Source organism: Hippopotamus amphibius, chromosome 2 (genome assembly GCF_030028045.1).
Source record: "Hippopotamus amphibius kiboko isolate mHipAmp2 chromosome 2, mHipAmp2.hap2, whole genome shotgun sequence".
Classification (NCBI taxonomy): Eukaryota; Metazoa; Chordata; class Mammalia; order Artiodactyla; family Hippopotamidae; genus Hippopotamus; species Hippopotamus amphibius.
In genome coordinates this window covers 142,542,327-142,569,554 of record NC_080187.1, presented here as the reverse complement: position 1 = coordinate 142,569,554, position 27,228 = coordinate 142,542,327, and the positions used below count along the sequence as shown (strand labels likewise).

Genomic DNA, 27,228 nt, shown 5'->3' with positions numbered 1-27,228 from the left:
ATGAAAGATTTAAATGCAAATATATTAATAATTGCATTAAACCCAAATAGAATAAATGCACCAGTTAAAAGACAAAGATTATCAGGATGAAAACTGAATTATATTCTGTTTAAAAGAGATGTTCCTTAAATATAAAGGCCACAAAGTTTGAAAATAAAAAATTGAGAAAAGAGATACCATAAGACCACTAACCAAAATAAATTGTTTAGTTACACTAAAGTAGACCTAAAGATGAAGGGACAAATAGAGATTCTTTATGATGTTGGAAGTTTGAATTCACCAGGATGGAACAAAAATTCTAAAAGTGGATGTACCTTACAACATCACCTCAAAATATATAAAGCAAAAACTCACAGAACTATAAGAAGAAATATAAAATTCCATAAACATGATGGGAGGTTTTAAAACAACTGCCATATTAACTTAGCAAATAGACGAAAAATCAGTAAGTATATACAGTCTTCAAACAATTCAATTACAAATAGAATGAATATGCATGTATGGAAAGCTATAACCAACCACTACAAAATATACATTCTCTGTATTTATGAAATATGTATAAAAATCTATCATAAACTGGATTATACAGCGAATCTTAAGAGTTCAAAGGATTGAAATCATACAAGTATTTTCTTTGCCCACAAATCAGATAAGCTAAACATCAATAAAAAAACTAAATTTCCAAATAATCAGAAACTAAGAGATATTCTTTTTTATTATTTTTATTACTTATTATTTATTGACATATAATCATATATCATAACGTTCACCTAAAGTGCACAGTTCAATGGTTTTTGGTATACAGTCATGCAGCCAAACCATTTGCTGAAGACTATCCTTTCTGATTTAATTGTTTTGATACCCTTATCAAAAATCAATTGACCATAATATGAGGGCTTATTTCTGAGCTTTCAATCCTATTCCATTGATCTATATGTTCATCCTCATGCCACCATCACGCTGTTTTCATTATTATAGCTTTGCAGTAAGTTTTTTTTTTTGATTTTTTAAAAAAGATTTTATTGGAGCACAGTTGCTTTACAATGTTGTGTTAGTTTCTGCTGCACAGCAAAGTAAATCAGTTATATATATATATACATATATCCATTCTCTTTTAGATTCTTCTCCCATATAGGTCATTACAGAGTACTGAGAAGAGCTCCCTGTGCTATACAGTAGTTACTTATTAGTTACCTATTTTACCTTCTGATTCTACTTTTTTATTTTATTTTTTAAGCTCTTTATTGGAGTATAATTCCCTTACACTGTTGTGCCAGTTTCTGCCGCACAACACAGTGAATCAGCTGTATTCACACACATATACCCATATCCCCTCCTCCCTTCTGGAACTCCCTCCCATTCTCCCTATCCCACCCCTCTAAGTCATCACCCATCATCAAGCTGATCTTCCTGTGTTATGCAGCAGCTTCCCACCAGCTATCCATTTTACACTTGGTAGTGTATACATGTCAATGCTACTCTCTCACCTCGTCCCAGCTTCCCCCTTGCAGTAAGTTTTGAAATCTGGAAATGAGTCCTTCAACTTTGTTCTGCCTTTTCAAGAATGTTTTGGCTATTCTAGGTCCCTTGTATTTCCAGATGAATGTTAGGATCAGCTTGTCAATTTCTGCAAAAGACCCAGCTGGGTTTTTTTTAATAGAGTTTTAATTAACATACAACATTAATTTAGTTTCAGGTATACAACATAGCAATTCAATATTTTCATATATTATGAAATGATCACAGCAATATGACCAGGTACCATCCATCATGGTACAAAGTTTCATTCCCCGTGCGAACATTACATCCCCATGACTTATTTATCTTATAGCTGGAAGCTTGTACCTCTTAATCCCCTTCACTTATTTCATCAGTCTCTCCCCCTCTCCCCTCTGGTAACCACCAGTTTGTTCTCTGTGTCTATGACTCTGTTTCTGTTTTGTTTTGTTCGTTTGTTTTGTTTTTTAGTGTCCACATATAAGTGAAATAAATCATACAGTATTTATCTTTCTCCATCTGATTTATTTCACTTAGCATAATACCCTCCAGGCCCATCCATGTTTTTGCAATGGTAAGATTTCGTTCTTTTTATGGCTGAATAATAATCCATTGTCTATGTATACCACATCTACTTTATCTAGTCAACCATTGATACACACTTAGGTTGCTTCCATATCTTAGCTATTGCAGACTGCACCGCAGTGAACAGAGGAGTACTTATATCTTTTCAAATCAGTGTTTCCATTTTCTTCGAAAAAAATATTTAGAAGCGGAATTGCTGGATCGTATGGTAGTTATATTTTTCATTTTTTGAGGAACCTCCATGCTGTTTTTCATAATATACTGCAACAACTTACATTCCCACCAACAGTGCACAAAGGATCCCTTTTTCTCCACATCTTTGCCAACACGTGTTGTTTCTTGTCTTTTTGACAGTAGCCATCTGACAGGTGTGAGGTGATTATCTTATGGTGGTTTTCATGTTCATTTCCCGGATGATTAGTGATGTTGAGCATCTTTTTCACATACCTGTTGACCATCTGTATGTCGTCTTAAGAAAAATGTCTATTCGAGTCCCCTGCCCATGTTTAATTGGGTTGTTTGTTTTTTAATATTAAGTTGTATGAGTTCTTTATATATTTTGGATATATTATCAGATATATGATTTGCAAATATCTTCTCCCATTCGGGAGGTTGCCATTAAGAGAGTTTCTTTTAAATAATCTATGAATCAAAAAAGAAATCATCAAGAAAATTAGAAAATATTCTTAACAAAAGAACGTGAATATATTACATATCAAAGATTAGAGAAAGCAGTTAAAGCTGTGCTTAAAAAGTTGTAGTTTTAAATGTACACACATTTGAAAAGAAGAAAGTTGAAAAAAATCAATGATCTCAGTTTTTTCAAGAAAGAAAAATGGCAGCAAACAAAACTCAAAGAAAGTAGGAGAAAAATAATGAAAATAAGAACAATTATAAAATAGAAAACAAAAACATATGAAAGAAGATCAACAAATTTAAAATTGGTTCATATAAAAACTAATAAAGTGGCTAAATTCTTTGGCAAGACTACTGAAGGAAAAAAGAAAGAAAATATCCATTCCAAGAATGAAATGTGGAACATCACTACAGATTCTGCAAGCACTAAAATGCTAAGAGGATGAAAGATAATATCTTTAGGCTAATACATTGCAAAATTTAGATTTAGGCACATCTCCCTAGCCTTGAGGCAAGGCAAACTCTGCAGAATAATTTACCCTCCAGCATGCCCCACAAGATAAGGCAGAGGCTGGGACTTCACTTGAAAAACCTCCCTAGGCTATTCTCTTCCCCTTTCCCCTTTCCTATCTTGCTTCTCCCACTCCCGAATCAGATTCCACTAGAGATGCTTCCTGAATAAATCACTTGGATGTGAATTCTCATCTCAGCTCTGCCTTCAGAACTCAACCCAAGTAACTTCTAAACCTATACACATGTAAAATACTGGTAAAAAAAAAAAAGTACTGTGACACAAATGTGACAAAATATTAGCCTTAGTTAATTCTGGATGGGGGGTATATATGAGTCTGTTATACTAGTCCCTGCATTTTTCTTTTTCTTTATATATTTTTTCCAATTAATACAAAAGAGGAAGCACTTTTGGGAGGATATGGAGAGGGAGAATTTCTGAGGCTTTCAAGTAGTGCAAGCAAGACATTTGCAGGGGAAAAGTCTGCCTCTCTACAGCAACATTTAATGACATAAGACAGGGAAGCAATACCTAAAAATTACAAAAAAAGAAAAAAGAAATAAAAGGAAGGAAGAAAAGGAGGGAAGGAGGGAGGAAGGAAGGAAAGAAGGGAAGGGAGAAAGAAAGAACCATCCGAGAATATCGTATTACACTCAGGCAAGGCCTATTCAAGAATTAAGGCTCTTTTTCAAAATTTAAAACTTTTGTGCATCAAAGGACGCTATTAACAACATGAAAACGTAATCCACAGAAAAGGAGGAAATATTTACAAATCATATATCACATAAGGGGTTAATATCCAGAATGTATAAAGAATAAGTCAACCACCAAAAAGAAACACAACAATTAAAAATTGGGTAAAGGACAGAATAGACACTTCTCCAAAGAAGATACACAGATGACCAATAAGTACATGAAAAGATGCTCAATGTGACTAATCATTAAGAAAACCACAATGTAATAACAGGTCGCACTCATTAGGATGACTATTATCAAAAACAAACAAACAAGCAAACAAAAAACGGTTGAGGAAAATGTAGAGCCACTGGAACCCTTATGCTTTGCTGATGAAAATGTGAAATGGTGCAGCCCCTGTGGAAAACAGTCTGGTGTTTCCTCAAAAAAATTAAATAGAATTACCATATGATCCAGCAATTCCATCCTGGGGTATATATCCAAAAGAACTGAAAGTAGGAGCTCAGAGATTTGTTCACCCACATTCATAGCAGCATTATTCAAAATAGCCAAAAGGTGGAAACAACCCAAATTTCCATCAACAGATGAATGCATAAACAAAATGTGATATATACATTCAATGGAATATTATTCAGCCTTAAAAAAGAATGAAATTCTCATACATGCCACAACATGGATGAACCTTGAAGCCCATTAAACTAGTGAAATAAGCCAGGCAAGAAAAGGACAAACACTGTTTGATTCCACTTACAGTGAGGTAGTTACAATACTCAAATTCACAGAGGCAGAAAGTACTATAGAATGGTGGTTGCCAGCAGCTGGGGGAGGGAAAATGGGGAGTTATTCTTTAATGGGTACAGTTTCAGTTTGGAAAGATGAAAAACTTCTGGAGAGGGATGGTGCTGATGGATGCACAACATATGAATGTACTTAATGCCTCTGAACTGTACACTTACAAATGGTTAAGATGATACATTTAATGTCATGTGTATTTTACCACAATAAATTAGAAAGAATAAAGGCAACACTAACATTTTCAAATACAGGAAAAAACATTCAGGAAATGGAGCCTTTTTTTAAAATATTGAGGAAGAAATCTAACCAACCAAGACATGATTCAAAATTTTAAAAACAGTATTGTAGAAGTCACATAAAAGGAATGGAGGTACATTATTTAATCCATTCAAATACTGAACCATGAATAAATAACAGAAAATTAAGGGTGTAGAACACAACATGTATTATATTAAATTAGTATGCATATGATACGAATGAAGGAAAGTTGCAAGGAAGTCAAGGAATATGGACTAAAACTTAAACATGAAATTTTAAAACATAGTAACTCCAGCCTCTGAATGTTTTTCCTAATCTTTGCCACATCCTAAGAGATATCTTTGAGGAAATATTTATTATTATTCTGTGAAGGAACATGCATCCGAAGTTTGGCAAGTCCTTCAGTTTCACTTCATTTCCTTATTATCTATTAAATTCACAAAAATTAAATATTTTTAATATAAAATGGCAGGCATCATGTGATGACACTGTTATAGAATTATGTCAATTTATTTATCCTATCCAAAATCTTATTTGTACATGTGTGTGAAAATGTCTAGAAATGCTATTTACCAAATATGAACACTAGTTCTTTCTAGGAAGTGAAATATACAGTGATTTGCAGTTTTCTTTGTAGTTTTCTGTCCTGCTGCATTTTTTAAATTACAAAACACAATTGTTTAATGTTAAATATTCTCATAAATAAATAAAGCCACCCTGCGTCCAAAGAAGTCATTCCACTGTGGCTTCAAAACCCAAAGCAATTCAGAGTCTCTCGGGTGAATGCTTGCCAAGAAACTGCCTCAGGGCATCTCAAGGCTGAGTGAACAAGGCCCACAGTCAGGGACTACAGATTATTGATTTCCAGCCTCACACATCTCAACAAATGTTCTAGAAATGAGGCAGGCTGGGACCTGGAACCTGGGACCCTTTGCTGCAGTGCTGCAATGCTTGGACCTGGACTCTGGTCTCCTAGAGCAACAAAATACAAACGAATCTATGAGGGACTAAAGACAACTGTGTGCACATACAGTTGGGGCAAATTATGGACAACAAGATACAAAAAGACCAGAGAAACCCAACGGCCACTTCTGAAGAGCCGGGAGCAAAAACAGGCTGTCAGTAGCAAAAGCAGGGTCCTGTGCATGCCCCCTGCATTCAGCACCACCTAAGGGGGCGGGGGCAAACCACCCAAGCCACCCCTCTAGCCCAACCCCTGGATACACCCCTACCCTCACCCCATATAAGGAACCAGCTCGGCCCCCCTTCAGAGGAGCAAGCAAGGGAAACTGTTACTTGTTCTAGCTCCCTGCTGCGGCTGCAGGGGCCCCAGTAAAGCCTCACCTGAATTCCTTGTCTGGCCTCTTATCAATTTCTATTGACTGGGGAAGGCCAAGAACACCACTGGTTGGTGACAGAAGGGTATTTCTCCACTGGGGAGTAACCCCCAGGTGCATTTGGCGATGGAGACATTGTTGGTTGTTGCAACTAGAGCAAGGGGGTCGCTACTAGCCTCTAACGGATAGAGGCCAGGGATGCTGCTAAACATGCTACACTACACAGGACTGCCCCCCACAACAAAGAATTATCTGGCCCAAAATGTCAACAGTGGCAGGTTGAGAAACCCCTTCTAGAAGGATGCATGTCCATGCGACAGATTCTTTACTCTCATAATGACTTCTACTGGTTAAAGTGAAAAAAAAAATTCTGTTCTAAGCCAACTTAACAACCAAGCACCATCAAAACTCCTCAACCTTCAGCTAGTCTTAACAATGCAAAATGCTTTACTTTCACGCCCCACATAATACCCTGCATATATATAATGCCTCTTACCATTTTAAAGCAGGTTCATGAAGATTACTTTACGTACTTTGTTACCCTACATTAAGAACCGCAAACTAGTCTTAAGAAGCTCTTAATTTCAACATACCTCAAACCATATTCAAAGCACTCATGTTTGACAATCCACAGTAGACTTTTCTTTCCAAGGAAGAAATAAGCATAGACTTTCACATTTAATGATATCGAGTTTTTAAAAAATTCTTTGACTTTTCTCAGTGATTTACTTCCACCCATGGTTAGCCATTTCAATAGAAAAATACAGGTTTTGTGCCAACAACTCATCAAGAATATTACCCAGACCACATTTTAGGGGCATAGGCTTGAAACAAACTCCCACAAGAAATATTATGTGACAGCTACCAAAGTAAGCAATGAAAGAAGCCAGCATATTGTTTTTATCTCATGCCTCTCCTGGGATTGGCTGGCGGTCTGCATGCTCTCGGCCACCCGTGGTCACCCCAGGTAAAGAGAGAAGGCTGAGACATTCTGCACATCTGAGACTGGTGGCCCCGAGACTAGAAGAGATGAGAGCAAAATCCTAGTTCCTCTACTAAAAATGGTAGGAGAGTCTCCCTGGTTGGATACCAACGGCCTTGTAAAGGTCACTGCTATAGGTTGAGGTTCAGATCCAGTGAATTTTCATGAAAGTGAGCTAGAGTGTGGGCAGGTTTAGCAAAGTTAAAATTCCTTCACCCACTCAACAACATTCACCAAGTCCATTTTAGTTACCGCCCTCAAGAAGCTTCATCTCGTGTGTACACATACACACATATGTATGGGTTTATAATACAGTCTTACATTAAATCAATCACTTATTTGACTTGATTGTGTGTTTAATTAACTTTAAAAATATCCAGTGTGAATTTTTAATAACAGAACGTAAACTTTCAAAATCACCAGACAATGAACTCAGACTCAAGCAAAATATCATCTATACAGCAAAGTGCCAAAAATAAAGAACATATCCCAAATTTTGGCTGTACCCAAAAATATGAACATGATAAAGAAATAAACCAAAAATAATGGAAATGAGAGTAAGCACAAACAAAACAGGGCATTTTCTTTACAGCAGTTTTATTTCTTTATGTTCTATGTCATTGATTCCGTTTTCTACAATGTCAATTTTGCTCTCTGTTGTTGCGAATACTATCGAAATCCTGCTATTACATCATCTTCTGTTTACATTCTTTCCTGAACGTTTAAGCCCCTTTTTCATCTCATCTGGTGTTTTCATACACCCAACATTTTCTCCTATTTCATCAAGAGCTAAAGCAAATATTATTTAAACGACTTGTTTCTTGCAGTAAATTACCTTCTAAGTATTCCTACTTTAGAACATAGTTTTGTGTTATGAGGCTGAATCTTTTCACATTTGGCATGTTATTATTGACTTTTACTCATTCTACAAGGAGAAACCCATTTTAGGCTGATGTTTGCCCAGGAAAGTTGTGGGGCAGATTCTTGATGCGTGGACAGATTCTCACTTCTTCCCTGGACAGCACAGGCAAATTTCTTACACCTAGGCTTCGGTGATAAATGAGGAGTAGGTAATGAATCGAGACTAAAAGTGATCCCAAAGCAAGAATATCACCTCTGCGTCACATTACTTACAACAGCCAAGACGTGGAAGCAGCCTAAGTGTCCATCAACAGATGAATGGATAAAGAAGATACACATATAATGGAACACTACTCGGCCACAAAAAAGAAAGAAATTTTGCCATTTGCAGCAAGGTGGATGGACTTGGGAGGCATTATGCTAAGTGAAATACGTCAGACAGAGAAAGAAAACTACTGTATGATATCACTTATTTGCAGAATCTAAAAAATAGAACTGGTGAATGTAACAAAAAAGAAGCAGAGCCACAGATATAGGGAACAAAGTGGTGATTACCAGTAGGGAGGGACGGAGGAGCAACATAGGGGTGGGGGAGCGGGAGGCACGAAGTATTGGGTATACGATAGGCAAGGATGTATTCTATAACACGGGGAATATTGCCAAATTTTTGTAATAACTGTAAATGGAAAGTAACCTTTAAAATTGTAGAATTTTTTAGATTAAAAAAACCTTTAAATGTAAAAAAAAAAAAAAACGATGCTGCATGAAAGAATGACGTTTCCATATGCAGTTTCCTGTGCATACCAATCTCTACACCATATCAAGTGAACCTCCTGGCACAGCTGCTCACCTTCTTAGAAAGGACCCAAACGTGTTGGGGAAAATCTGCATCTGAGAGGGGCACAAATATCCACAGGCTTATGTTTGGTGTGGCTCCTTTTGTGCTTGACTTACTTGGACCAGGAGCTTCCAAATAGTAACTCACAACAGCCAACAAGGTTCCAAGAGGAATCATGTCCATCTCCCTGTCATCTGAGACTCAATTTCAAGGCCACTTCAAATTTGACTCTGCTTCTAACCTACTGGATGACCTCCAACACTTGGTTAAGTCAATATATTAGTTTTCCCTTTTTCCCATAATGATATAAAATGCCAAAATTTTAATGATCTTGAAGTTATATTCATCAATAACTCAAAGCAACAACCCAACCTCACCTAGTTAACTTAGTCCTTCAGTTCTCAGCTCAATTTTCACCTCCTCAGAGGAAACTTACCTGACTTAAGTGTGTAATTAGAGAGCAAACCATGTGATTCTCTGATTACTGTGTCTCATCAACTAGACTGTAAGCTCCATAAAATTTGGTATTTCATCTGGTTTCATCTGCCAGGGTATCTCCAGCACTTAGTATGGTACCTGACATACAAGAGGCTCTTAATGACAGTATTTATTAAATGAAGGTGTGAATTAATAATTTAGTTAATAAACAAACAAGAGACTTCCCTCGTGGTGCAGTGGTAAAGAATCTACCTGCCAACACACGGGACGTGGGTTCAATCCGTGGTCCAGGGAAGATCCCGCATGCTGTGGAGCAAGTAAGCCTGTGTGCCACAGCTACTGAAACCTGCGTTCTAGAGCTGATGCTCTGCAACAAGAGAAGCCACTACAATGAGGAGCCTGTGCAACACAACGAAGAGTAGCCCCTGCTCGCTGCAACTAGAGAAAGCCCACACACAGCAATGAAGACTCAATACAGCCAGAAATAAATAAATAATAAACAAATGCATAGAGTTAATACTTTCAATAATAAAGATATTTGAATTAAAAGTCATGTCTTGACATAATAAATCAAGGAATTAAGAACTTCTCCAATACAGAAAAATTTCTCTATGAACCATTTTGAAAGAGAAGTGAGCCAGAGCCCTCACGGGCGAATTTCTCTCTTTTGTTTATTGTCTGAGATTTGTTCTTCCCTGGAGTAGCTCTTGATTCTGGTTATGACACCAAACTATGCCACAAAACCCACAAAGGAGAAAGAAACATATCTTATCCAGTTCTCAACAAGAACGGGCAAACTGGCTCGTTTCTCTATTGCCAGGGTTAATCCTCTTTTCATACTTTTTAAGCAGAAGCTTAAGGAAAGCTAATTCTGTCTTCTGTGGAGCTGGGATGAGCTAGCGGATATGCTGTAATTGATAAAGAAACAAAACCCTCAGGCTTGTAATAGATGATACCTGATTCTGGTTCAGCTTGAATCCATCATCCACTGGCTTCAAAATCTGTGTGGAAATATGGGGATTTGGAAGGCCAAGAAAGAGGAGGACCCAATTAACATACAAACATCTAAACCAAAGCTTCCAGAAGTCTGGTTTTACACTAAACAAGGCTTCGACATCTTTCCCAAGAATACAATGAAGGAACCCAAGTGAATATCGATAACTTTGACCTAGAATCACAAACTATTAGAGCTGGAAAGGAACCTTCAGCCTTATTCTTACAGATGGCAAAACAAAGGCCCAAGGGGAAAAGCTACACAGTCAATCCAGTGACAGAGGGCTTGGATGAGAATTTGGTTATTTCTGCTTCCAACTCAGGACTCTTCCTCACTAAGCACAAACCTCACTCTTATGATCGCTAGTCTACCTCCATCTTCCCATCTTTTACCTTCTCCACTCTTCATCCTAAACATCTAAGCCAGATGTGTCGCTTTAAAGCATCATTTCACATCTGTCACACCCACTCCCTGTTCAAACTATTTAGTATATTCCTACTATCCACAGGACAAAATCCAAAGTCTTCAGCTTGGCCATCAAGACCCTCCACCTTTGGGACTTCCTAGGTAGCGTAGTGGTTAAGAATCTGTCTGCCAATGAAGGGGTAAGGGGTTTGATCTCAGGTCTGGGAAGTCCCACATGCTGCAGAGCAACTAGGCCTGTGTGCCACAGCTACTGAGCCGGCACTCTAGAGCCCGCCAGCCACAACTACTAAGCCACGTGCCACAACTACTGAAGCCCGAGTGCCTAGAGCCCATGCTCCACAACAATAGAAGCTACTGCACTGAGAAGCCTGCGCACTGCAACGAAGAGTAGGCCCCGCTCACCACAACTAGAGAAAGCCTACACGCAGCAACAAAGACCCAATACAGCCAAAACTAAAAAATTAAAAAAAAAATTATTTTTTAAAAAGCGTCCACTGTGCCTTAGAACTGTTTGTATCCCCAAGAACCAGCACCATGGCATGTACACAGTGAGTGAGCAAGCCACAATCACGATGTGAGTGATGATGAAGATGTAACAATTCCGGAGTGGACAATCCATCTCAGCTCACGTGTCCCGCCTCTTCCCCTCCTTGACTCAGTTTCTGAGAGCAGAGTGCTGTTATCCCCCCAGGCCCGGTAGGGCAGGCACTGAATAAGTGTCCAGCACAACTCCGATGCAGTACTCCCCTTACAATAACGGAGAATGAGTTTGCTTTTGTGGTCTCAGACATGAGAGAGGAGGTTAGGGAAGGAGAAGACCTGTTTTGCTTAAGGGGAATGACGTATGAGGAATGTCGTATGAGGCCTTCCTTCCAGGCCTAGAAGACTCCAGAAGACGCTGAGCAGACCCTTGCTGAGGGCTGCCACTCTGGCACCAGGGAGTCTGGGCGTGCCAGAGCTGATGGCCGCCCCACCGCAAGCCGCCCGTGTTCATCCAGAATGACCCACAGTCTGAAATAGGAGCCACTTCTCCAGCCTTGAAACAGCCAAGCAAAACTACCCCTTTTGTCTCCTTCTCACGGAGAACAATGGATGTTTGGGAGCCGTGGGTCTGCCTTAATTAAAACAAAACTGGATCACAATAACTCTCACGAAGTACACAAAAAATAAACAAACGCCCTTCATGAGCAGTTAGAGCGAAGCCTTGAATTTTGTGATCTATGAGCATGTTCTGAAGAGAAAAGAGAAATCTCCTCATCCTCCAGGAGAAATCTTAAAAGCTAACCTCAGAGAAAGTCCTCCAACCAAGGTCACTGCCACTACTGCTCTGAAAAGGAGAGAGGCACAACATCCAGCCTTCTCTTACATTTGTGGACAGATCTGGCCACATGCCTCACAGGAAATCTAACACGTGGAAATGGAAAATGTTACTGAAACCATTTCTCCTGCCAGGACAGAAACAGTCCAAAGTGGGGACACTACTACTGCCTTGAAGTGCCAAATAATGAAATGCTGTTTCAACACTCTTTCCAAGTGAGGAAAGAGGAAGTGAAAGATGAACAGCAGAGGAAAGCAAAACAGGAAAAGGATGCGAGGGGTGAATCGGGCAAGCAGAAAACCTCAGAAATGGCCAGAACTGGCTCTTAGCTGACAGGGATTTCAGAGGCTTGCAGCAAGAGGGCAGCCCAACACTTCCTTATAGAACTTAATTTCCAAATTACACCTAGACCCCATTATCTTGCGAGTGTCCTTTGAAACCCAATCTACACTGTCACTTCTGTGAGCTTTAGACATTTTCTTGGTGTCCAAATACACATAAATTATAAGAAAGTTCCAGTCCTTTTATTTTCCCCAAGAAAAATCTACAACAAATCTTTGTCTTACATTATTGGAAATTATTTATTCCATTGGATGTTAAGTAAGGAAAATTCCTATTTTACTTCACTTTTTAAAAACATGAGAAACTACTTTAAACCTGAAGTGTATTCTTCAATGTGTAACCACCATTACAAATATCATTCACATTACACAATACCCTTCATACAATGGCCCTTGTTTACTAGATAATAGTCAGGAATATAGGCTTAAAAGTGAAATAGACATTGGTTGATGTACTGTCACCCAAGACCCAGTGGGTTTTGTCCAGTTATTTATCCTGTTGCAATCTAAACTTTCCCATGGGTATGAATAATATGTGTCAGACACTAAGATTGACCCCCCAATATCCAAGTCCTCCTTCTTTTTTGCTAACAGAATCCCAAGTGGTCAATCATCATTCAACATGACATGCTTGTTCCCACCTTCCCAGCCTCCCTTGCATTCTGGGTGGCCATGTGACCCAGTTCTGGTCAATAACAGGTAAGGGGACATCTGCTCTGGGTGTTCTGGGCAAACACTGCTTTCTTGATTACTGGGACATCAGTGGTCCTGTCCTTCTTCTCCCCTTCTTTCCTCTTTGGACCTCAGTGTGGTACCTGAAGCTGCAATGACCATCTCGCAACAGTAAGAGGAACAGCCAACACGCTGAGTACAGAGAACAGAAGAAAGGGAGCCTATGTTTTTGATGGTGTAAATGAGCTACTGTACCAGTCCTATTTGTTTAAAGAACTGTTGGTGTGGTGTTATGTCCCTTGCATCTGAAAACACTTATAACTGATATAGGGCTGTTGTGAAGATTAAAGAAAGTACTCTATGAAAGTCTCTTGGTAAAGCATCTGTTATGTCCTAGATTTGTCTGGCTTCAAAGCCTGCCCACTACCCATGACAGCAGGCTGCTATGAAAGTTACATTTATCCTTAACATGTATTGCCCAATTACATCAGATACATCAAGTGTCACTCTATGTACTTTCTGCTTCATTTATTAATGCACATAATTTCATATAAGCAGCAAACACACTTTTTGGACATCACACAAATGGCTTCTCTACAAAGGCATGTATAAGGAAATCCCAAGCACTAAAACCTTGCTGACAAACCACTGATTGAAAACAAATGCCCAGAGACAACATTTACTTGAATGTCCATGAGGGACACACAGGGGATGCTGAACGGAGGTCGAAAGAATTCTGCCTTACACAGAGTGAGAATGGAGAAAAACATGGAACCTGAAGAATTACAAAGTATGTAACTTTGAACAAAATATTTTTGGTGTCCTTGGCAAATATTAAATCATAAATGTGGTTTAATCTTTACATGGCAGTACTCTGCTCTCCTAGGATGATGAGAATGAACTGTGCTATATAAATGAACTCTCCACATGAAAAAAGTTGTTTAGCCCTTTAGGTATTATCTGGATTCAAGAAATCTTTTCTTGTTAACTCATATCTACATTTTAATTAGTTTCCCCTCCCCAAACCATGACAGGAAGACAAATTATTTGTAAACATCAAACTCATCACAAAAGTAGATGCTTTGTGCAGGGAAACAAATATACCACTCAAAAGGCAAAGGAAAGCATGCTTTTTAAAAAATGTACTAAAATCAAAAGAGGTAAATGTTAGATTCCTGTTTTCCCTCATTTAAATTCAAGGCAAATGGACAATGGTAGAAGAGAGAAAAATGGAATGGTGAGGTAACAAACTCTTACCAGAAGGGAGGTGATATAGCTAAAGTAAGATGTAAGGACAGTTACAATACCACAGGAGAAGTAAAAGCTAAGTACAAGCAGTAACAAACAGAACAGAAAATTCATAAGTAAAAATCCCATGAGTAGGCAAATTTTAAAGTGTTTCCCAGAATGTTGACGAAAAGGATAAGGAAATTCATACAAGAGAGAAAATAATACATGTGGAGATCAAAGAACAATGTTCTAAGACATAACTTGTGTTTTTAATTGTATAGAGGGAAACTTTTCTGAGCAGAAGTCAGATCACCACACAAAGATTGCAGAGGTTCATTTCAGGCAAAAATCACTGAAAAGAACCACTCACAGAAACACATCCAGGCCAACTGTCTACACTACAAAGATTTAGAACTAATCCTACAAGCTCCTAAACAGGAGAATCATACATGATTACAAACTGAGAGAAATCCCATTGGCCAAGAATTACTTTATTATTTTTATCTGTTACTCTACTTTGTTATTCCTAATTTTGTGTTATTCCTCATTTCTTTTTTGCTAAGTCTAACCACAGCTTTATTCATTTTATTGCTGCTTTTTTCCAAATAACTAGGTTTAAATTTAAGCCTTTCAAATGTTTGTAACTATTCTAAGTAACAAAATTCTGCTTTCACTTATATTAACTTTCTCTTCTGAATTCCTTAGATATATTTTGCTTTTCTAATGTCAGGAGTTGAATGTTTGTTTAGTTTCTTTCTATTCATTCTTTCTTATGAAGCTTCCTCGAATTACAGCTTAGGCTGTATGTTTTAACAAAAGGTATTCTTTTTATTTTTCATTTTCATTATTTTCCAGATTGCCCACAATCATGGATTTTATTTCATCTTTGATACACTAATTATTGGCTTAGGAAAGAGGCTTCTTTCATTTTGCATGTGACTGGACTTGTTTAATTTCTACTTTTTGTTACATATTTCTAGTTTTATTGCATTGTGATAAAAAACGTAGTATATACTCTACTATGGGATATTTACTGACTTTTCTTTGTGAGCTAGTATATGGCAATATTTTTGAACTGACCCCTGGGGTTTTTTGAAAAAGAAGACATGTTTTCTGTTTGGAAAGCATAGGGTTGAATATACAGCTATTAGATTAACTATGTTGAATATGTTTCAATTTATATGACCCTGCTGATTTCACCTTTCACCTTCAATCAAAGGTTTTTGAGTTGATTTTCTTAAATGTTCAGATTGATCATAATTTCCTCAAGTGATTATACTTTTGACTTTTCCTTTATAGTCTTTATATCACTTATTATTCTTTTCTTATTGCATTGGCTATGTATTCTCATTTAATACTTAGTATTTTTATATGTTTCTAGTATACCTTCCTTATTTCAATAAGATGTTTTAACACTGATAAGATGCTGGCTGACAATGTTCAGTAAGAAATTTTCCTTATGGTACTAGTGAACTGAAAAAAAATTTATTGGTATTCCACACCGAATACATCACATGCCTTGATGACAACTTTTGAGACAATTCTTCAGTTTGTTAATGACTAAATTTTTCATCTGATAATGACTGAAGTTTAAACTATTTTTTCATGCCTAGGAAAACCACACTTGGTCATGATGTAGTAACAAAACAAACAAAAACAACAAAACAAAACCCCCTCGATTTCATTGCTTAATATTTTATTTAGGATTTTAGCCTTCGATTCATTAGATTAAAATATAATTTCCTTCTTTGTACTATCTTTGATATTTCAGTATTATACTAGTCTTTCAGAAAGTTTTCTATCTCTTTCTACACCCTAAAATAGTTTGTTACATAGAAAATACATGTTCTCTTCAATGGTTGTTAGAATTCATATAAAAAAATATGTTGATGACTTTCCAATTAATAGATAACTGGCTGCTTTTTCAACTTTTCCAATGGATGTTGGTCTATTTATATTTTCTATTTTTTATTTTAGGAGTTTGAGTTTTATTTTTAAATTATCCACTGCATTCAATTTTTCAATTTTGTTATAAAATTATACATAGTAACTGCTTATAATTTATGTATTTTTATATCTGTGATTCTATTTCTGATATTTATTTGTGTCTATTTCTAAATCAGACTTGTCAAAAGTCAGTGTATTTTACTAGTTTTCTGAAAGGAAGTGTTTTTAGCTATACTGAAGTATATTGTTTTGTGAATGTTACTCTTCTACTGCATCATTTTTGCATAGGTGCAACCTCTGCCAAGGGCCTGGCATCAAAACAGAAGCTGAGCAACATCCTGCTCTTGAGCATGTGTGCTCACAGCCACAGGAGAAAGCAGTTCTAAGCAACAGAACTAAGGGGGAAAGCAGGCACTGAGAGGAGGGGTCAGGGCAAGGGCAACGTATGAAGATGGAGACACTAAAGGTAGGCAAACACTATAAAACAGAGACAAGACTTACAGGGCAAAAAATAGATCAAAACAGAGAACTTAACCCAAGGATGACAGTGGAGCTCCAAAGGGAAGCTCCATTAACCTTTACTGACGGTTTCGAGAGCCATCCTGCATCCAGAATCAACATCTGCCTTCAATCTCTTTGAGATCTCGCTCCAATTATGCTCCTGTGTTTTGATTTTCATGAATACTCCTTCAATATCACTTCATACATACCCTTTCAATAAGCCATCCCACCCCACCCCAAGCTAGCTTAAGCCTCTGCTCTGTGCAATCAAGAAAGTATACCTAAAACAGTCAGAAAGCACGTTGCCCAAGGTCATACAGGTCAACAAAATAAAGATCAGATCATTCAATTCCCCGGGTCCAATAGCCATTTTCCTACAATACTAATCTACAAAGATGAAAATGGAATGGGTGTAGGTCATTGTATAGAAAGTAAACCTTAATAAAAGGATTTTAAAAGGGAGTTGAGGAACTAGAGAGAAAGTCCAGAGAGCAACTAAAATTGACACTAAAGTAAGCTTCAAATGAAAACAGACTAATGATACCAGTGCGGAAAAAGGAAGGCTACAAATCTCTTGAAGTCTGTAAAACTAAGGAGAGATAAGAAATAAACTGACCTAAAGAAACAGGAAGTGAAAACTGGATTGCAGAAAAAGATGGAATCAGTTCAGTTGAGGAGAGTGAGGTAGGGGGTACTTCCAAATGGATTTATAAGAAAGACAAATGGGAATAAAAATGGAACAAAGGGAAAAGATCAAGACCTTCCATGCAGCTGAGTTTAGTTGCTATATAAATCCATAAAAATGGATGAAAACCTCAAAACAATGAACAGGAACAAAGACCCAGAAGCAAAAGTTGAACAATGAGGAAAGTCTATAACTGGGTAGCAAAAGGGGAAAGAAGATGCAGAGACACCAAATGAAGCCTGATCAGAGAAAAGACAGAGGAGAAGAGCGGACTGGAGCATTGCCCTAGGTTCACAAAAAAAAAAAAAAGAAAAAAGAAAGAAAGAAAAGAAAAGAAATAAACTGACCACTGACCCATTCACTGGATCACAGAATGAGGACATACTCTTTAAAATGTGAGAGGTAGTTTTTAAAAAAGAAGGCATTACTTTAAATACTAAACATTGGGAATTCATGAACATAGGAGCTTCAAAACTGGTTTAGTTCAAAAACATTTTAAGACTGACCTCAAAGAGAAGAGTCACGCCCCACAAAGTACCACCCTTGATGGCAGTGCCAGAGATGTGACACTGTGAAGGATAAACACAGGTCAGTGCGTTAGGGAAATGAATTATATCTTTATTATTTTCTTCTAGTTTTAAAAATTCACATGTTGTGTAAAATTTCCAAACACTACAAAATAAATATTTTGAAAAGTGTAAGTTTCACTTAATCTAGCCCCTCATAACTATGGTTAAGATTTTGGTATACATCCTTCCAAACATCTTTATCTACACACTTAATATATCCTTATTACGAAAATACATTCACATCTTTTAAGTATTTACTCTGCAACTTGCCTTTTGTCTCTTTTCTATATAATTATATATAGATCAAACAGATGTTTGAACAGCTGCATACCATTTCACAGCATGGATGTATCAGCTTACTTAACTATTTTCCAAAGACAGACATTAAGGTTGTTGGCATTCTTTTCGCTAATACAAACTTTTGGGTGAATATCAATGAACATATATCTCACGTGCTTGTATGACTATTTCTGTCAGATAAATTCCTAGATGTGTTACTGTCAAAATGGTATCCTGATCTGGGGATAAAAACTGCAGTGATCATGGCAATACACAGTCAAGTAAATAAGACTCCAGACCTAATACACAGGCCACGGGACAGAACGAGGACCTAGGGAGGAAACCGGACCATCAGGCTGAAGCAGCGAGGTCCTAAGACTGCAGACCTTCCCTGTGAAGAGATCTATACAATCCCTTGGGTGGATAGGGGCAGGTGTGAAGTGCCAGTTCTTCTGCCCTCAAGCCAGTCAGAGGTCCCCATCTGTACCCACGTCTGGAAAGCCTGACTCCAGTCTGACAATAGATCACCTGGAAAGGCCAGAATGAAATGTGTGGAATGTAAAGCAAAACACCTGAGGCATGAAATTAATTCAGGAAGAGAAAGGAAGACACCAAAGATACAAAACCATTGTTCTTTAAAACACAGACATGTAGGGCTTCCCAGGTGGCGCAGTGGTTAAGAATCCGCCTGATAATGCAGGGCACACGGGTTCAATCCCTGCTCCGGGAGGATCCCACATGCCGCGGAGCAATTAAGCCCACGCGCCACAACTATTGAGCCCATGTGATGCAACTACTGAAGCCCATGCACCTAGAGCCCGTGCTCTGCAACAGGAGAAGCCACGGCAGTGAGGAGCCCGTGCACCACAGCAGAGCGTAGCCCACACTCACCACAACTAAAAAGAAAGCCTGCGCACAGCAAAAAAGACCCAACACAGCCAATAAAATAAATAAATAAATTTATTAAAAAAAAAAAAAACACAGACGTAGCTTTTGCACAACGTAGTGAAATGGCACTGGATTTCATAGTGCTCCCTCGGATCTGTTCGTCATCTCTGCTGTCCACGTACTTCAACTGTGAAAATGCAACACATGCATCCTTATTTCCCAATGAATTAAAATGTAATATTAAACTCGGATTTTTTTTTTAAATTCTTAAATTTTGAGGCTTATTGCCATGAAGTTGTTCATTATGTCCCATTATTACCTTTTTAATCTGTGGCATTTTTCTTTCCTAGCACCAGCTATTTCTTCCTCCTTTCCTTTCTCCTTGATCAATTTCTAGATATTTCTCAGTTGTAATGCAACATAATCATAAAGTGTCTACATTGCTAGTACTTTTTAAAAATTATTAGACTTTATCTTTCTAGAGCAACTTTAAGTTTATAGAAAAATTGATTGGAAAGTAAACAGGTTTCCAAGTATCCCTTCCCCTCCTACACACAGTTTCCCTATTATTTACATCTTATATTACTGTAGAGTGTGGTACGTTATACTTAATAAACCAATATCAATACATTATGATGAATTAACGTCCATAGTTTACATTAGGATTCACTCTTTCAATGTATGTTTATGAGACGTCCACCATTATTGAATCATATTTGTTAGGTGTATTCATCTCTTGAAGAACAAATTTCGGCTTCATTGATCTTTTCTACTTCATTAACTTGTGCTTTATTATTTCCTTGATCTACTGACTTTAGAGTCATTGTACTTTTTCTAACTTCCCAAGTGGCAAAAATAAAAGCACTTTAGTATTTTATTCAACCCAGTTTTGTCAGCCTCCTATAGACACTATCTTGGGCTAGTTTCCCACCCAACCTGCCGCAAATGCCCAATTCTTCCTTCAGTCTCTTAGGTCTGCTTTTTCAATTCAAGTTTGCTTCTCCACCTCTTCTTCTCTATATTACCAGTCACCTGATCAATCTTGCTGACTGTATCCTAAATTCACTGAAGGCAGGAACATCTCTGTTTTTCTACTGCAAAGAAATTATTCCAAGTTCTTTCAGTTCACAGCTAGAAACAAGGGTTTCTTTCATTTCATTTCCTATAACACAATCTTCATCAGAACCCTCAGGCTTCAAAAGCCTTCCTTCCGTACTTAAGTTAGCCTTCAAGGTCTTTGTAATCTGATACATTTTTTCCACCAGCACATTTCTCTCTCTCAGTAATCTCTAGGCAAATGTTCCCCTCAAATCAAGCACAACCCACAAATCAGCCTTTATTCATTTTATCCATGTTATTTCTCACTGTGAAGCATCTCTTCTACCTGTGAAATTTTCCACAATCATGCCAGGTTATCATCTGACTTGTTGCAAAAACTCATTCTTGCACTCATAAAATATTAATATAAAGTAATACAGAGTAATAGAGAAATAACTTTTTTCACCAATCTATTTTATTTTGCTAAATGGACTGGCAGCTTCTTAGAGGCATGAACTATGCTTTATATGTTTTAGATCTTTAAGAACATGAGAAATGGTTCATCACATTGTAGATTTGCTAATACTTACTAAAATGAAAGTATATATCAAATATAGTAATATACATTGCCTCCCAGGCGGCTGGAGACGATTCCATTGCTAGATATAAGACAGCCTGAGGAGGTTTTCCTGTTAAAGTAACAATATGAATTTAAACCAATTTCTTTTGTTAAAGGGGGATGTAGGTAGTTTGTATCCACAAATTTAATATCTAACCATAAGAACTGGTTTAGCAAATCTTTCCTATTTACCTCTGCTAAGTGAAATAAGACACAACGGACATTTTAATTGGACTTCTGAATAAAACATCATCTGGAAGGACACAGATTCTAGCACTCCAGAGTGCTGTAATCTGTATCTCCAACTCTGTGGATTAACCTCACTTTATTTTTTTTTAATTGATTTATTTATTTTATTGGCTGTGTTGGGTCTTTTTTGCTGTGCGCGGGCTTTCTTTAGTTGCGGTGAGTGGGGGCTACTCTTTGTTGTGGTGCGCGGGCTCCTAACTGCAATGGTTTCTCTTGTTGTGGGGCACAGGCTCTGAAGTGCAGGCTCAATAGTTTTGACACTTGGGGTTAGTTGCTCTGCGGCATGTGGGATCTTCCTGGAGCAAGGATCAAACCTGTGTCCCCTGCATTGGCAGGCGGATTCTCAACCACTGCGCCACCTAGGAAGTCCCTCAATCCCACTTTAAAAGCTATCAAGCAACTTTTTTTTTAACAGCAGGAATTTTTTTTTTTTAATTGAGGCACAATCTACACAGAGCAAAAGGTACAGACTCAAGTCAAACAACTGTGAGAAGACAAACCACTGTGATAATCAAAATATAAAACATCTCATAGACAACTTTTACATAGTTACTAAAATCTGTCCTACAAGAATTTGATCAAGTTTCTTGTAATTATTACATCAGTCATCTGATATCCGTAAGAGTGACTGGACCTATAAACTTAAACTCTTGATAGCCCAGAGTGACAAAAGGATAGCACAGTAATCATTTTTTCTCTGAATGATATACTGGGTAAAACATCACCAGAAAGCAACAGAACTCTATCTTCTGCCATATTTCAATGTATGGCCTTAGCTGGCTTTTGCCAACTAAACTGTCTAAATAAAACACTTATTTGGCAAACAAATTCAGGAAATCTACCCATATCTCCTATTGTATGCAAGCCAATGGAGAGCATCAGCTACACTATACTGACCAATGCTACCTAGTATCCAAACATAAGCCCAGGAATCTACTTTATAATGAAAGAAATTCTTAGTATATTCAAGTATGCATTTGGACCTTTAATACTGTACTACGTGTTTGCCATGTAAATATTATGTACTGCCATAATGGAGTAGAACATTCTAAGTATGACAAGCATATATCCCCCACAATGCAAGTGTCAAGAAAGCAGGGACTTTGCTTTATTCATGACGGTATCTCTAGGACCAGAACAAGGCTTGGCATGTAAGAAACATTCAATGAATATCTGTTGAAAGAATAAATGAATCACAAGTTTTCTAGAATAGTACTATCTTAACACACTTTTAAAAAGTAAATTTGAAAGTAATTTGCTATACACACACATGCCACTGACTTGCCACATGATTTAACTCACAAAACAAAAGCATACTTTTGTCAAACTTTATGTCCTCAAAACGTGAGCAGCGTAATTATAGAAACTCATCGGGTAGGGTTACTCACTAGATGTGTGTACAAAACTCATTCTCCGTTGCCTTCACCTACAAAGTGACCCATTACCTCTCCTTTTAGCTCCCATACTACTTCACTTCTACTATTACACCAATGGCAATAGCCACCTAACCTCTTTTCTGCCTTTCAATCCATCCTAGACACTTCCACCAGACGACTCTTCCTTTGTACTACTTGATCACAACTTCTCTGCTTTGTTCTGTTCTCCCAATGGCTTCCTATTACCTAATAATAAACGTCAACGATCAGCTTGGTGATAATGCGTGCACCTGTCAAGGGCTTCTCATTATCATCAGTGAATCCTCACAATGCTATAAGGTAGGTATAGCTTTTACCACAGTATACAGATCCTGTCTCCTGAAGCTTAACAAGGCAAAGTAACTTGAAATGGAGTTTTGAACCCAGGTTGTCTAATTCCAGAGCTGGGGCACTTAACCCTTCTCCTAGTGCCTAGCTGGCATGAAGGGCTCTTTAAGATACGGCCCGGCCTATGTTTTCACTTTCCTCTCTTACGCCCTCACCTATGGGATGGTACATAGGTGTCTTTTCACATTCCCATTCCTATCACTTTGCTGTGGCTACGGGAACTAAGAAGTTGGAAACCAAGAGCAGGCTTAGCAGGAGGCAATGCTGCATGAAAGCAATGTCTGTCAGAAGCTAAGCACCATGCACCCCTGGCCCTCTCACGTCCCCTGTTTTGGTCACACACATTTCTTTCTCCTCTTGCTGACAGTATTCCCACTTGAAATGTGTATCCCCAGCTGCCATCCTGAATCATCCTTCAGAGGTCTTCTCTAATAATGTTATAAAGCCTTTTCTTAACCCATTCTTGGCTTCCTGACCCTCCACCTCTCTCAATCCTTATAGTCTACTTTTTGCCTGTCTCATGGTGTGCTGCCTCAACCCCCAAATCACCTCTACAGCTGGATTGCTGGCCTGTGTGAAAATCTCTACCTTCTGGCACACCTGGCAAAATACCTTGAACTTAGCAGATGTTCAGTAAATATCTGATGAGTTAAACAGAATCGCAGGTTCTGAGGATATTACGCCAAGCCTAGTTTAACAAACGCTCAACTTCCCGTTTAAAATACAACAGAACATACTATACAGCAGAATGCCAATCACTAGTTAGCTTTGTTCCTCCCACATCAAACTTTTAAAAGGAAACAAGACTTGCAACTTAGCAAGCATGACTCTCAACTATCCACAGCCTGACTCCACTGACGCATGTGGAGACAGACACACACCCTTAATTACTGAAAATAAGCCGTTTAGAAAGGGTTCTTACCGTGGTCAACATGAGCCAAAACACAGATATTCCTGATGTCTGCAGTGCTTTTCTGCAGTTGAATCATCTTATCCAAACTATCGAGCACCATGGTCACTTATTTCCTGTGACTAACAATTAAACATGTATTACAAATGGCTAGAGATCGGGGCATTGAAGAAAAACGTTTGTAATGCTGGGAGCTGACAAGACTTCTCCAGTTCCTTAAAGGAAGAACCCAATGAACGCTTACCAAAGGGGTGGCCCCACCCAGGCTCAAGTCCAATTTCAGCACATAAGCAAATACTGTACCACGATGGTACTCGCGGAGTTTCCTCCCCCTTCCGGATTGGCCCGCTGGGACCAATCACAAAGCTCCTGGGGGCTGGGTGCACAGTGACACCTGCAACTCTGCCCCCACTCTGTACTCCGGGTCTATTTCCCCAAGTCCGTGATGATGCAGGAGGCAGAGAAGATGCTGACATCTCTCCCTTCCCCTCCTCGATCTTTTGCCAAGCCCCTCCTGCTATCACTGCCGCCTGCTTTCACTGGCGCTGAAACACCCAGTCTTATGACTGCCACAGGGCCCGAACACAGTTTAGGGTCACGTGCTTATTTTTGGAGCAGGTGCAGCGAGCGTCTTCCATGCCTCTCCACATTGAGGAAACGAAACACAGGCCCTCAACTCGACATTCCCCTCATCATCACTCCCTTCTTCTGTGAGGATTCAGGGGCGCAGTGAGACGCGGCCGGTGGGACCGGACACGACGCCTTAGCTCCCAGCCCGGGCTCGCCCCGCCCCTGCCCACGCCGCGGCGACCCGGGCAGCGGCGACCCGGGCCTCCCCACCCCTGGAGCTCGCGGCGGAGGACGCCACGCCGCCTGCGGGGCCGCACTCACCGGCTCCCGCCACCCGCCCCGCCCCGCGCGGACCGCAGCGCCCAGCCACACCCCGCCGGCCACAGCCGCCCGCAGCTCCTCGTCTCCCGAAGCCCGCGCTCCGGGGGCGGGGCAGGGGACGCACGACCTTTGACCCGCGCGCATCCCTGTCGCCGCCGGAAGAGGGCGATGCGTCCGTCACCCGGACTCCTCTGGTTGCCTTGACTACGGCGGGCGCCGAGGAGCTGCGTCAGGAGCTGTCCAGACGACCCCGCCAGCCGGAGCATGAGGACCTGGTGTCTGTGTCAGATTTGCACCTGCGGGTAAGACACGGCCGGTGTGGCGGCGGCCGGGGCTCGGGACGAGCTGGGGCTTCGGGGGACGGAGCCCTCAGAGGGGCCGCCCCGCGAAGGTGTAGAGATGCGGGCGCGGCGACGCTCCACGTCTCCGGGTCCACGAGTGCCCGCCGCGCACCGCCAGCTACAGTTACACAGCTCTGCTTTGTCGGCTCCTATCCAGGGGCGGAACCTGAAATGCTGTCGGGCCAGGGGGATAATATACGCCTGTGTGGCGGCGGCTGGATGTCAGGCTGGTGAGCGGGAGATCGGATCCCACTGGGAGAGTGTAAGCCCACAAAATTTAAAAAGTAAATACATAAAAGGAGACGGAAGAAGAATAGAATGGTGTGCAAGTCCGTGAGTTTTCCATCCATGTTACGCTTTCTTCTATCCCCTAGCTTTCCATCCCAGCCTGACCATATTCCCGTGCCCAGTCCCGTCCAGGCTGTGCTCCTTTGGGGTTTGACACACTGAAAAGGTAGTAGGTCGTCTCCTGAAACCCAGAATTGGTCTGTGAGTCCTCCCTAACAACCTCCCACCACCTATAAGCAGTCGTCTCCTTCCTCCACTTCCCTGTTGACCCAGAGATTAGCTCACTATTTGCTAAATTAATGTTATGACTATGTCAGTCCTGTTGTATTGCAATCCTCTCCAAAGGGAAAACATTTTGCACCTTGATGGAAAGCAGTTTTCCCCTTAGTTTCGTCGTAAATGTTGTTTATACTTAATAATCAGATGTAGATTAGAAGATAAATAGACATTTGAGAATTTGACTGATATCTGAAAACCCTGATGTGCATCAAAACTGTTTATTTTTTTTTCTAATCTTTAACTTAATTTCTATCCAACCTAAGTTCCTTTGCCATCCAGCTGTCAGGAAATTTCAATCTTCGTTATGTTGGAGGCTTCCTTTTCTTCAAGCAGTTAAATGGTCCAGGGAGCAGAGGCATTGCCAATGCAAGAGGAGTCTCCTCTGGGCTTTAAACATTGGTAATGCCTCCCATGATATGTCTCTTGCTGAAGTTCACATAACCCCTTCAAGAGTGGTTCCACCCTGCTTTCTAATTTATGTTTTAAGCACAAGAATCTTGGCAAAGCTGGGAGCCACTATTGTAGGGTGCCACTTAGCCAACTCTTGAGATCTGGCCACCTCCTTTAACACTGATACAATGGGGCAAAGACCTATGCTTTTCTAAGAACTCCTCCCCCCCCCCTCATTTTCTACCTCCTTCCTCTCTCTGGGAATCAGCCCCTCTTCCCTTTTTTGCAGTCGAAGACAATCTGTTTCCTCTTAGGACCTCATTTCCCGAAGGACATCTGATTTCATCTCTTCATGAATTGTTTTTTAAAAACACAGGAAAATGTATTGACTGCAGGCAGCGTCCTCTGCCCTTCCAAAAGCGCTACAAGAAGGAAATATCAAGGTCCTGACTACCTGCTTGAAATCAAGGAGGGGGAAAAAACGAGGAGAACAAACTCATTAATACTTCAATACATTGCCTCTCTTTAGGAGGATCAAGATTGTCAAGAGACCCCCCCTTCAGGGAATTTTGACCTGTGTCTGCTACTTTTTCATTTTGCTGTTTGAATCTTTTTTTTTTTTCCTACTATGTATCTAAATCTTTTCAAATGCCTATTTCTTTCACTGTATCAGTCCAAACAACCTTCTATCGCATATTTTTCTCTGCAGTGTGTATATACAGTTGCTTATGTGACTTTATGTTTGCATAGGTGACATCATTGCCCACATGGAACCACAAAGATTTATGAAAATTCTGATGTGTCTTGTCCTACAGCTGAATATTTGGAAAAATATCCTACATATGGCACAGTTCTTCCACCTCAGAGTCTGAAGCCCGAGGAAGAATTTCGAGCAGATCATGGTAAAACGGAAGGAATAACAACCTTTAAGTAAATATGTAGAAACTATTTGCTTTACCTATTTTTCTCCCCCACTCTTCTGGTTTTAATAAAGTTTTTTTTCAGCTCTTTAAATTAAACTATTCACTGGATTTAAGTTGAACCAACCTAAGAAGCAAGAAACTAGTTGAGTCACAACTTGAGAACAGATGAGAATTAAGTTAAAAAGACAAAAATGAGAAGGAAAAAGCGAAATATAAAAAGTTTTATTCATTTTTTTTTACCCTCCTAAAATCT

At 39.4% G+C, this 27,228-nt stretch overlaps 1 protein-coding gene and 1 pseudogene across 2 annotated transcripts in view; one reads left to right on the top strand and one right to left on the bottom strand.

The window, feature by feature from the left end:
• Positions 1-24,857, bottom strand: part of LOC130846168 (ADAMTS-like protein 1) — a 47,693-nt gene extending 22,836 nt beyond the window's left edge. The window contains exons 1-2 of one of the 2 annotated variants that reach the window (XR_009051523.1): positions 24,755-24,857; positions 23,876-23,985 (exon numbers count right to left, since the gene is read on the bottom strand). Coding sequence is in view for 1 of the 2 variants with exons in the window: in XM_057724225.1 (XP_057580208.1) it covers positions 18,055-18,117; positions 23,876-23,887 (75 nt within the window). In the remaining variant the exon portion in view is untranslated. Of the gene's footprint in view, positions 1-18,054; positions 18,118-23,875; positions 24,088-24,754 lie in introns of those variants that run through there. The other variant, XM_057724225.1, reaches the window with a different exon arrangement.
• A 65-nt stretch (positions 24,858-24,922) lies between these two features.
• LOC130844515 (stabilizer of axonemal microtubules 1-like) lies at positions 24,923-26,986 on the top strand (annotated as a pseudogene).
• Positions 26,987-27,228: the final 242 nt, after the last annotated feature.